We start from the raw sequence: 12093 nt of genomic DNA, 5'->3' as shown, positions 1-12093 counted from the left end.
CAGGAAAAGACAGTTTCTACAATTTTCCTGCTGAATGTTTTGAAGGAAGATGGCATTAAAGGCTAACATCCTTGCGTCTGTTCTCAGAATGTATATGCTTTTATTAAAAAAACAAACAACCTCCCTGTGGAATATTTTAGCTGTGATTAAGTCTTTGGAAAGGAGAAGCCTGTTTACAGAGCAGCCTCTGACAAAGTTTTCTTATGCCTTGAACCCAGCAGATCCCAAGTATGTGAAAACAATTAGGGAGAAAAGCATTACTGTTTTTCAGTTACTTCTCAGTTTTTACCTTAAGGAATGTGTGGCAGTATTCAGCTGCAGCTGAACTACAAACTAAGAATTGTTTTTTACTATATCAATACCTCAACAGGTTGGCCAAGTGGCAGATGAAGCACTGGAGGCCTTATCCAGTACCCTAGCAAAGATGGAGCCTGATCCAGATGAAAAGAAGCCTGCTGTGGACAAAGTTAAGGTAGAGAAAGAATCAGACCTCAAAAAACAGACTGCTGATGTAATTATCTTCAGTGTTACTGTATTTCCTCAGACTAGAAACAATTTAGAGGTAATACTTCAACTTTTTTTTTTTTTTCAAAAAAACCCAAAATTTATTTGTGAAACCAGTTGTGTTCTGCTTAGGAAGTACTAGTAGGATTTCAGCACAGGCAGTATATTTTCTTGATAATTTTGACTGTTACAGTACAACTTTTCCCTCAGCTTCGGAAAACTACATCTGTTTACTGTCTTACTGCTGAACAAAAGCAGAATTAACATGTGTTTCAGAGGTAGCAATATTGTGGCCTTTATTTCAAAAGAAACCAAATTTATGATTGGTTTAAATTAGGAATGATACCTAAAACTGGCTATTGCCACTTACCTTGTTATTTTAACAGGGAGCCTTAAGCAACTCACTCAAGTATGTTTTCTGTCTTAAGAGAATGCTGTTCATAGTCCCAGTCTGAATACTTCCATTTGCCACCCCAAACCATGGGCCAAGTAATATTGACTGGAGCCACAAGTAGAAAGGAAAGCTCTTCGAGTGGGCTGGAACTCCATCAAACAGAAGTTCGCAAAGTTGGCTTTACTACCTTTTAGAATCACAGGATCATAGAATAGTTAGGGTTCGAGACGACCTTAAGATCATCTAATTCCAACCCCCCTGCCATGGGCAGGGACACCTTGCACTAAACCTTGTCACCCAAGACCCCATCCAGCCTGGCCTTGAACGCTGTCAGGGTGGGAGTATTCACAACTTCCTTGGGCAACCCATTCCAGTGCCTCACCACCCTCACTGTAAAGAATTTCTTCCGTATATCGAACATAAACTTCCCCTGTTTAAGTTTGAACCCGTTACTCCTTGTCCTGTCACTACAGTCCCTGATGAAGTCCCTCTCCAGCATCCTTATAGGCCCCCTTCAGATACTGGAAGGCTGCTAAGGGATCTCCACGCAGTCTTGTCTTCTCCAGGCTGCACAGCCCCAACTTTCTCAGCCTGTCTTCATACGGGAGGTGCCCCAGCTCCCTGATCCTCCTCCGCGCACCCTGATCATCCTCGTGGCCCTCCTCTGGACTTGGTCCAGCAGCTCCATGTCCTTTTTATGTTGAGGACACCAGAACTGCACACAATACTCCAAGTGAGGTCTCATGAGAGCAGAGTAGAGGGGCAGGATCATCTCCTTTGACCTGCTGGTCACGCTTCTTTTGATACAGCCCAGGATATGGTTGGCTTTCTGGGCTGCGAGTGCACACTGCTGGGTCATATCAAGCTTCTCATCGACCACCATCCCCAAGTCCTTCTCCGCAGGGCTGCTCTGAATTTCTTCTCTGCCCAACCTGTAGCTGTGGCTGGGATTGCCCCGACCCATGTGTAGGACCTTGCACTCCGCTTGGTTGGACTTCATGAGGTTGGCATCAGCCCACCTCACAAGCATGTCAAGGTCCCTCTGGATCCCATCCCTTCCCTCCAGCCTATCAACAGAACCACACAGCTTGGTGTCATCGGCAAACTTGCTGAGGGTGCACTCAATCCCACTGTCCATGTCACCGGCAAAGATGTTGAACAAGATTGGTCCCAGCACCAATCCCTGAGGGGCACCTTTGCATGCAGCCCAGATAGCTGTTAAAAGGATTCCAAAAGAAGTCGAGGGTTAAGACGGGTATAATGCTATTTTTGATTGGTCTGTGGTTGTCTATTTACTTAATTCTGTTGATCTTCATTGAAATAGGTAGAGCTACTTCTGATATATACAGGAAGGAACCAGCAGAGAAATGAAGGCTTTCTCAAGACAATAGGCTTTCTTTTAATTATCACGAGATTTTTATCTGGTAGCTGGATTAGAAAGACTAACTTGAATCAGGAGACCGAAGACCTGGAAAGCTTGCTCATCTGCATTTCTGTTGGGATGTAGTTATTTATTTTTATCAATATTATTTTGATTTTGCCTTCATAGGAGAAAACCAAACAGGAACAACACAAAAAACTGGGTGAAGATGAAGAAACAATTCCTCCAGAGTACAGATTAACAAAAGCAAAAGTAATTTATTTAAAGTGCTATTTTACTCTTACTTTCCTTTTTTTCCTAAGAATACATAGATGAAACTGAAACTTCATTTCAATTTCATATGTTGATGTTCAGTTCAGCCATTTTTTTAGCATATAAAAATTCCAGTTTGTAGTTTCTGAATATCTGACATCTATCATTAGATGCCTGCGTAGGCACAGAAGTGGTTTGGATGTAAGTCCCTACACATGAATAATTAAGGCTGAGATTAGTACCCTGGAATCTTTCATTAGCTCTCTGTATTTTAGAACTTAATAAATTGTGATTGGTTAAAGCTGTTAAAAAGTGCTTTAAGATGGTATGTTTGCAAACATCACCACATGACTCATTTGACATAAGTGGGTAGTTTAGGTGTAGCCAGGATTTTCACAATATCTGCCACTGTTGTTCACAACAGATGGTGTTGTGAAAAGATAGGGCATTTCTGAACGCTGTGTTTGGCATCATTGTTACCAATAGCAATAGAGGCTAGGATTTTATTTATTAATTGTGCTATTTTTATGGAAATTGAAACATGAAGTAGGGAAACTCAGAATCCCACACTGAATCACTTCCCAGCGCTCAGATATTTTTAAGTTACAGAACCTGCATTTATTAAATGATACTTTGAGTAACAGCAATAGATGGTAGAGGTTGCTATAATACTCTGTTCACTGAGTGCTCTCAGAGTACTTATATTGAAAGTCATTTAAAGATTGCTTGGTATAATACAAGGGGATTTTTATTTTGTAGGGTAAAGATGGAAAACCAGTCTTACCAAAACCAGAAGAAAAGTCTCAGGTAAAAAAGTGAATATTTGGAATATTTGGAATGTTTTCATTCATTAGTTACTTACCCAAATGTCAGTAAGGTTTCCCAGTTTTCAGTTAAAAAATGGAGAGACTGTGTTACCTGCTCACTTTTTAGTAGATCAGAATGCTTACAAGCCTCTTTCTTTTTGTTTTTAATCTTAGCCTATGAGTGAAAATGATCTTTTAGAGGGTTTGTCAGAAGGATTTTCCTATTCTCCATCACCATCTGCACCATTACCTACAGCAACTGTAATAAAGGTGAGTATATTTGATTTCTGAAAATTTGTTTTATTTTCAACAATCTTGATATTTTACTTGTTTTCCTTAAAGTTCATGTAAGCGTTCTTTAATGAAATTCAGCAACTAAAAATTTAAAATATTTTTTGCAATAAACTAATAGGAGAGCAGGACTTTAATAATGAGAAAAAAACCTACGTAAGTTAGTTGTCATCTTTTAACAGCTGCTTGCGTAAGTAATGCTTTGCAGTTGAGAATTTTAAAAGCGTTACTTGGGAATATAGATGGGCTTGGTGAAGTCTTAGCTCCTCTGAAGTTATATTAAAGCTGCCTCTGACTTAAGCTATGGCAAGGTTTAACCCAGTAGTTGGGAGGGAAGATTGAACATGAACAAACTGAGGTGCAAACCAGCTGTGCAGTCCTTCACAGAAAGAGGCTTTGATCTGAAATAAGTAGAGCTTTGAAGAAAAATGAAGTCATAGAAATAAAGAGGATGGGCATTGCATTTTAGAGGTGTGGAATTTGATGCATGTTTTTCTTTTAATCCTCTGTGTTAGTAACGATGCTGTGTCTTGTTTCAGAAAACCAGGAAGGGCAAAGATTCTGCAGATTCCTCTGACATTATCTCTGCTGCTACAGTTTCTTCAGTGCGCTCAGAAGCTTCTCTAGCTTCTACCTCCGTAAGCAACCTTTTCCATAAATCCTATTCTGAAATTCAGAATTGACTAATGAAGAGAGATGGGAGCATGTTCCGGACAGTTTTATTGATACAGACTGTGGCACAGTTAAACACTTTATTGCTAATACTGGCAACTGGGAGGAAAGAAAATGTTCCCGTTGGGTGGAAAAAAAAAAGTGAATTTGTGGACAGAGTTACAAAGCACATTGGAGGATGTCTGCATTTCGTTTCTATGGGTCAGTGCAGGTAGTTACCTATGTGCAGGTGGTTTCATTTTGTAGCTTGGGCCCTTAGCACCTTTCTTTTCCTAGTTAGGTAACAAAAATTATGAGAACATTTAAGATAATAATAGTATAGCCATCACCATAGTGGCAAAGTCATTTGTAAAGGAGGAGTCCAAGGTTAAAGAAGGGACAGGCAGCACCAGCACCTCCTTTTAATACCAGAACTTCCCTTTCTTGCATTTAGTGGTCATGTTGCCTGGCTCATTTTTTTCCCCATTTTGATCTGTGCAGTTGTGCACTAGTGTTTCCAGCCTAATTTGAGAGGGGACTATAAAGGTTCTCCCACCTGCATTATTATTGGTTTTATGGGCTTTTTTTCTAACTGTTTTTTGAGTAAAGCTGGTGTGAATTGGCAAAAGATATATATTCTGAAGATAAAAATGTTAGTGAGTTCTAATTAATATTGACACTTCTTTAGGAACTAATCTTCAGTGATAATGATGTTTGCAAAATTAATGGTGATTGCCAAAACCTAGTCTTTTCATACAGCTGTTCTCATTAGATCATTTAGGCGTATGTGTAACAAAAGAAAGTCATTAAAATACATTCCATAACCTCTTCTTGAAATTATGTTTTCTGTAGGTCTAAATATTCTGCGATTGTTTTCCCCACTATTGCACTACATTGTAATTACAAAGGGAGAGCTGATTGGTCATTGTTCACTGAAGTTGACAGTTCATTAGTCAGTACTTGTATTAGCTTGGTGAATTGAATTATTTTTACAGCAGATTTGTGTTCATGAATGTGTTCATACTTTGTTAGGGAGGGAAAGAGATGGATGAAGCCTTGGATCTCCTATCTCATTCCCTGGGACAGAGGGAACCTGAGCCTGATGAGAACAAACCGGTTGTGGACAAAGTAAAGGTAACAAAAGATACTCTGAAACTTGTGCAATCTGGTGGGGAAAATAAACCAAACAAACAACTGAAAAAAAAAACAAAAGAAAAAAAACCCAAACAAAATCTGAGCTACTTACCTTACTTGTTGGGGGTTTTGGGGTTTTTTATGGTTTTTTTTTTTTAATATTGTAATACGTCTTACACATTCATAGGAGCATACAGCATGTGATTTTAGCTACAGAAGTAAGATGCCTAGTGAAAAAATAATATACTTTTATGTTGTCCTACATATAGGCATGTCAGCCACTCTTGGTCCAACTGGATTACCTGTGTGTTTTGTGACAAATGTTGAATTAGTTAATATATATAAGCCACTTAGGGGTGGGTGTTTAAATATTAAAGGAAATTGCAATAATTTGTTTTCAGTGCCTTTTATTGACATTATTCTAATTATTTTTCAGGTGTCTTCTCTGGCATCTGTTAAAAAAATTAATTTTGTAGCCTTCTTTTTGTCAAACTTGGACTTGTATAACCCCACAAAAAACAAGTTTGTCAACAGATGTCTTCATTTAATCAGTCCCATTTTTTAACTTGCTTGTTTCTGCTTGCTTTGTCTTCATTTGGTCTTTCTTCATGTAATTGTATAAAGACCTTGCCTCTAATAAGAAAATCAGGCACATTTCTGTGTAATAGTAATAGTAAATTGTAAACTGAACTACTTAAGAAAAAGGATGTTACTGGAAGAAAAAAACCCACCGTAAGATGCCCATTAATAAATTCAGGCTGGAATCCAGAAGGAGATTTCTAATCTCAGACCAGGTTCCTGTGCAGAGTTTATTGGCTGCCTTTGGGGTAGGTAGTAGGCAGCCTGGGTAGCATTGTCTCTTGCCATAGCAGAGGAATGAATGCTTGATGTGTGAGATCTCAGCAGCTGCTGTGCTTCAGTGGAGCTGTAGGAGCCCAGCTTTCTTCATGTGGTGTTCTTCATAAAAGATAGGGAAAATGCCTATGTTCAAAAAATGAAAACAAAAAAATCTTTAAAATGTCTTCATTAACAAATACAAAAGTACTCTTCAACAATGTGCTTAAAAAACTACTTGTATGTAAACCAGGTGTTTTGTTTGGGACATTTCTGGTGTGTTTCCCAGAAATCTATGCAGCATAAATTGGAAAATAAATGTAGTGGAAGAAATGCTTCCCTCCTTGATGGAGTCTCCAGAGCTTGTGCTACTCTGGCTTCGAGTTGTGTTGGATATGAAACTGAGCCTGGCTTTGAAGTCCAATGAGAAGTATAGGCCACTCATGATCAGTTTGGGCATGAGGTGGATACGTACCCTGAGTTCTGCTGAAGGTACTGGGGTGCATTCATGGATAAGACATTGCAGGAATGTTGTCTTTGTGTTAAAGCTACAGTGCATGGATGAGATTTGATGCAGAAGTATAGAATAACTACTTTTAGCCATATTGTTGAAAAGGAGAACTGAAAATTGATATAACTTCTTTTTTGTTTATTTTGGCATTCTGCTGTTTATGTATGTCTAACTTACTAAATGTGTACACTTAATTGAGAGCTAGTAACTTTAAAACTTTCAGGCCTGAAACACACTTCATAGTGAAATAAATATATGGGGTTTTTTCTGATAGTTTTAAAATTTTAAAAAAGGTTCTGTCCTACATTTAATTGAGTACTCTGACTACTGTTTGCTAATATTTCTAACATAAATACTCAAGCTGTTAAAAACTTAAATGCTTTCAGGAAAAGGCTAAATCTGAACACAGAGACAAACTTGGAGAAAGAGACGATACTATCCCACCTGACTATCGAGAACTTCTGGAGTCAGGTGAGCAGGTAAGGAAAAGTTAGTTTTATTAAGTTTGTTAGTTTGGACTTGCAACAGCATTAATCTGTGCGTATGAGCGAGTTTGTCCTCATTGGTTTTATGAGAAGAGGGAAGCTGAGGAAGTGTGTACTGTATTTTTATATTTGTGTTAAACATGTAAATATCCTACAGATAGAGTAGCTCTGTATATCCTTGCATGCATTTAATTCAAAAAACAAACCAAAAAGAGTAGGTTTTGCTTTGCTGTTGGGTTTTGGGGAATTTTGTTTTGTTTTGTTTTGTTTTGTTTTAATTGAGCAGTCTGAACAAATACATCACTTTGAACCATCCGGTAGCCATCAGTGTCCTGCAGATTTAGCAGTAGAGATGCCAGTGACACTGTAGCTGCTCTGGAAAACTAGGTGAAAAAAAGTGTCACGTCTTAAACAGCTTGTCTTTATAATCTGCTTTTAAAGAGGACATACTTGCAAACTGTGGGTAATAATGCTTTATTCATTCCAAGTAGTTTCATTCTGAGTTTGGAAATAAAGCATAATACAGGTATTACCTTAGTGGTATACCTAAAGCCCTGTAAAACTGCTATTCACTGGAGCATGTGGCTGCTCTGACAGTGATTTGATCTTTTCTGGATCGGAAAATTGTTCTTCCAGTAGACTACAGAGATAGAAAGATGATATTGCAAATGTAGTAATAGACCATGAAAAGATACTGTGAACTGTCTTTGAGTACGTACCACAAGTAATAAAGAAATCAACTTTCTTCGTGATCTGTAATGTCATACGGAAGTATACATGTATCTTAAAAATGATCTAACCAGTTCAAAATGGGGATGTAATCTTTCTTCTTCCCAAGGGTAAACCAGTAAAGCCAACAGCAAAGGGTGATGTGAAACACAAAGACCCAAAGGTAACATTTATAGTATTTTTGTTCTGTGCTTGTTTCATGCCATGTCCTCTGATTTGTTTTCCAAAGTAGTGTCATTGTAGGCTCAAGACACGATTCATTGCAAATTCTCATAAATGCTATTGACTGGAGTAAGTAATAGTAACCATGTGGATAGTAAACTTACGTTAAGATTAACTTTCACAATAATTACAGTTTTTATATGCAACTACACTGTGAATGTTCAGGTCCAGTATTGAAAGAAACTGCTTGTCTTGGAAACCTCGAATAGACATCTCTGTCCTAACATATGTGTAGAGCCCAGGTATAGTTTGGTTTTGGGTTTGTTTTTTTGGGGTTTTTTTTGTTTGGTTTTTGTTTGTTTGGTTGGTTGGTTTTTTGTTTGTTTTTGGTTTTGGGTTTGTTTGATTGGTTTTAAGAAAAGCATAATTAAAGGAGACATAAATCCCCGAAACATTAAGTTGACTGTGGGAAGTATTGCATATTGTGTGACTTCAGAATTAAAACTATTGCAGAAGCCTGTGGATGACTCTGCAGCTATCGATGCCCTATCAGGTGATTTTGATACTTGTGCAAAGGCTCCTGCCACACCACAGCACTCAAAGGTAGGACATTTTCTGCTAATAACTTGGAAAATAAACAGTTTTTCACTATTCTATGAAAAGTTTCTCACTGTTTGCAGTAGCTCAGTTTAGGTTTAGAGCTAGCCTTTTTGGAAGATGCTGTCCAAAGTGATTGTCTTACTACTATGATGGAAGTTTTATGTGTCTTGCTGCGTACTAGATGTTTGGAAAAAGGAAGAATTGTGGTATGTAGAGTCTCCCCATGACCCAGCTTCAGTGTGTGCCTGAGCCAGGAACCCCCCGGTGTGTTGGGCTGCATCCCCAGAGCATGGGCAGCAGGTCAAGGGAGGAGATTCTCTCTTCTACTGTGCTCTAGGGAGATCCCCCCTGCAGTCCTGATCCAGCTCTGGGGCAACAACACAAGAGGGATGTGGAGCTGCTGGAGCGAGTCCAGAGGAGGCTACGGAGATGCTGCGAGGGCTGGAGCAGCTCTGCTCTGGAGACAGGCTGAGATAGCTGGGCTGGTTCAGCCTGGAGAAGAGAAGGCTCCTTAAGGGGAGACCTTAGAGCAGGTCCAGTGCCTAAAGGGGCTGCAAGAAACCTGGAGGGGGGCTTTGGACAAGGGCCTGTCGGGACAGGACAAAGGGGAATGGCTTTAACCTGACAGAGGGGAGACTGAGATGAGACTTTAGGAAGAAGTTTTTCCCTGTGAGGGTGCTGAGGCCCTGGCACAGGTTGCCCAGAGAAGCTGTGGCTGCCCCATCCCTGGCAGTGCTCAAGGCCAGGTTGGACAGTGCTTGGAGCAACCTGGTGTAGTGGAAGGTGTCCCTGCCTGTGGCAGGGGGTTGGAACTGGATGAGCTTTAAGATCCCTTCCAACTCAAATCAGTCTGTGGTTCTGTGATGTGATGTGTTTTATCCTATACCCTGCTCTCTCACCTGAAGACAGAAGGACTGGTACATGTGGTTTTGAATGATGAATACTTTTTGTACTTAACTGTGTCAAGCACTGCTGTTGTCTCTCATGGATACTGACTTCTGCCAGCCTATCCCTGCCTGATTCCTGCAAGGAGAAAGGAAAAAAGAAAATAGCTTGAAGTTACAAGATATTTGATCTTTGACCAAAGCAGTATATTAGCAGTCAAAAATTAAATCCCTTGGACAGACACAGGTGTGGAAGCATAACCAGTTCCCAGGTGAACTTTTACATTAATTTCTTTAAGTGTATAGTACAAGGCACCCAGTTAACAAGACTGAATTACAAGTTTGTCCATACTTAAAATGTTGATTATGATTATCTGTGCTTTTATGCTGTGTTTGTTCCTCTCCCGGGGGGCAAAGAAGAAGCAGCTTGCACACTGAAGTTCACATCAGATGTAATTCCTGGGAGGAAATTCCTGTTTCCAAGTAACTCTTCTGGCCACTGCAGTACTTCCCCAAGTGCTTACGTTGACACCAGGTCGTCAGATGGCTTGAGACAGACTATAGGTGTTTTAAGAGCTGTTTTGTTTGGTTTTGAACTTTGGAGCTAAATCTGCTGCTGCAACATTATTGCTTTGTAGTAAATAACAAAATCTGCCCATATACAAGGCTTTTTATCTCAGTATGCTTTCTGGTGCCCTCATCTCCACAGTATTAAATGAAGCTCGAGATTCCACCTTGCCATGGACTAGTGGCAGTAATTACATGCATGCGTCCTGCGTTGAGCTTCTTCCCACCCTACCAGCTGCATTTAAAAAAACGTGTTATGGCAGATGCTGAAGTAGGGGCCATCAGTTCTCTATTCTGTTTGTAACTGTAATTATTTTTTTTCTTTGGAGTGTAGGACAAAAGTGGAAAGGAAGCCACTAAGCCAACCCCGAAGGCTAAAGGAAAACCCAAAGACCCTAAAACGGTAGAAACATATGTATTATAATATGGACAGCCATAGTTACCATACCCTATAAATGCGAAACGTGGGCAGCTGGGTTTTGGATTCATATTACATGGCTGTTATTCTGGGGAGAATTTTACATGGATAGGTTGAACTTGATATATTTTTGTAAGCATGTACATAGGAGTCAAGCACCTTCCTATTACAAAGAAAATCTTCAATAAAAGGTGGCTAAAATACGTTTTTTTTCAGAGAGAGTATGGTATTCTACAGGGGGCTCAGTGCATGCTCCCCAGGCTTTTCATTCCCATGTTTGCTGATTCAAAAGTCACACTTCACATGCCTGTAGCTGTCTCAAGATCCCCATCACTTCTCTTTTAAATAGCAGCATTCTAAAAGTGATTAAAAAACAGATTAGCGACACCTTCAGCCACATGTCTGTTTCTTATATTATTATTATTCATTGTAAAAAAAAAAAGAATAAAAACCTACCTTTATTTATAAATAAGTATGCAGAATGAATCTGGTGGGAAAAGGAAAAGGAAGTCAGTTGATTCTGTATATATTTAACAGAAAAAAAAAAAAAGATCAGCTTGGCCTTTGTCATCCAGAAATACAAAAAATGGATTTTTCCCATCGCCTTCTTTCACAGGATATGTGCTGGTAGATGCCTGAATCAGATCGTAATACCTTCTCAGGAAATCTTAGGTTTCACTTTTCAAGTGATGGCATTTTTCTTTATTATGAAATTGCCACACATGCCTTTATGTAACAACAGAAATGCCTTTCAATTTTTTGTTAAACGGGGGGGTCTTTAACTGCTTTTCAGAAGGATGTATTTTCTAATGTTCTGAATTGTGACTTCATCACTAACATGGGTAAAAGGATGTTCAGAAGTAGAATATGAAGAAGGCATATCTGAAACATAAAGTGTTCATGGAAAAATGAAAATACATAGAAGTTACAAATACAGTTGCTAAACTTTCTGCATTTTAAATGCAGATCATACTCATGTCTGAACTGTGACTTCTGATAAGTATCTGTCACTGTTTTATTTCAGATTTTAGTGTAGTTTACTGTTTCTTACTGTGTTACGCTTCTCTTCTTCAGGCAAAGGGACAGTCCTCCAGCAGCAAATCTGAGAAGCAGAAAACAAGCTAAACGTTAACATCATCAGGTGAGATTTCTTCCTCTCCCTTTTCTTAACTGTCACAAAGAGAACTCATGCTAGTGTTATTGAAACCAGGTTTTTGCTCACAGCATTTTACTAAACCTAGACATGGTTATAGACACTGTTAAGACACGGACTTGGAATGACTTTGAAGCTCAGTGTTTCTGGGCAGAAGACAATTTACTTTTTCTTCACACTCCATGTCCATACTTCCATGCAGGTGCATTCCTTTAGGTTTCTGTAACTGAGGATTCCAACGCATGACATTCTGCTTCCCCCGTAAGACATTTTTAGACTACTGAAGAACAAGCACATGTTAGCTGCTTGTTTTTATCTTTAGGACAGCGAGCCATTG

At 39.2% G+C, this 12093-nt stretch overlaps 1 protein-coding gene across 1 annotated transcript; it reads left to right on the top strand.

Annotated features, from left to right (window-relative positions):
* The first annotated feature begins 376 nt into the window (after nt 1-376).
* CAST (calpastatin) lies at nt 377-11751 on the top strand. The gene is made up of 11 exons (XM_010009645.1): nt 377-472; nt 2448-2531; nt 3291-3338; nt 3512-3607; nt 4168-4266; nt 5312-5413; nt 7145-7237; nt 8082-8135; nt 8648-8737; nt 10520-10588; nt 11678-11751. Exons 1-11 carry the CDS (start codon nt 425-427, stop codon nt 11726-11728), a joined length of 834 nt encoding a protein of 277 aa, XP_010007947.1. The 5' UTR covers nt 377-424; the 3' UTR covers nt 11729-11751.
* Nucleotides 11752-12093: the final 342 nt, after the last annotated feature.

This window comes from Nestor notabilis, unplaced genomic scaffold (assembly GCF_000696875.1).
Source record: "Nestor notabilis isolate BGI_N333 unplaced genomic scaffold, ASM69687v1 scaffold22812, whole genome shotgun sequence".
In the NCBI taxonomy this organism is placed as follows: domain Eukaryota; kingdom Metazoa; phylum Chordata; class Aves; order Psittaciformes; family Psittacidae; genus Nestor; species Nestor notabilis.
The sequence above is the reverse complement of the archived record's forward strand: the minus strand, read 5'-3'. Positions and strand labels throughout refer to the sequence as shown.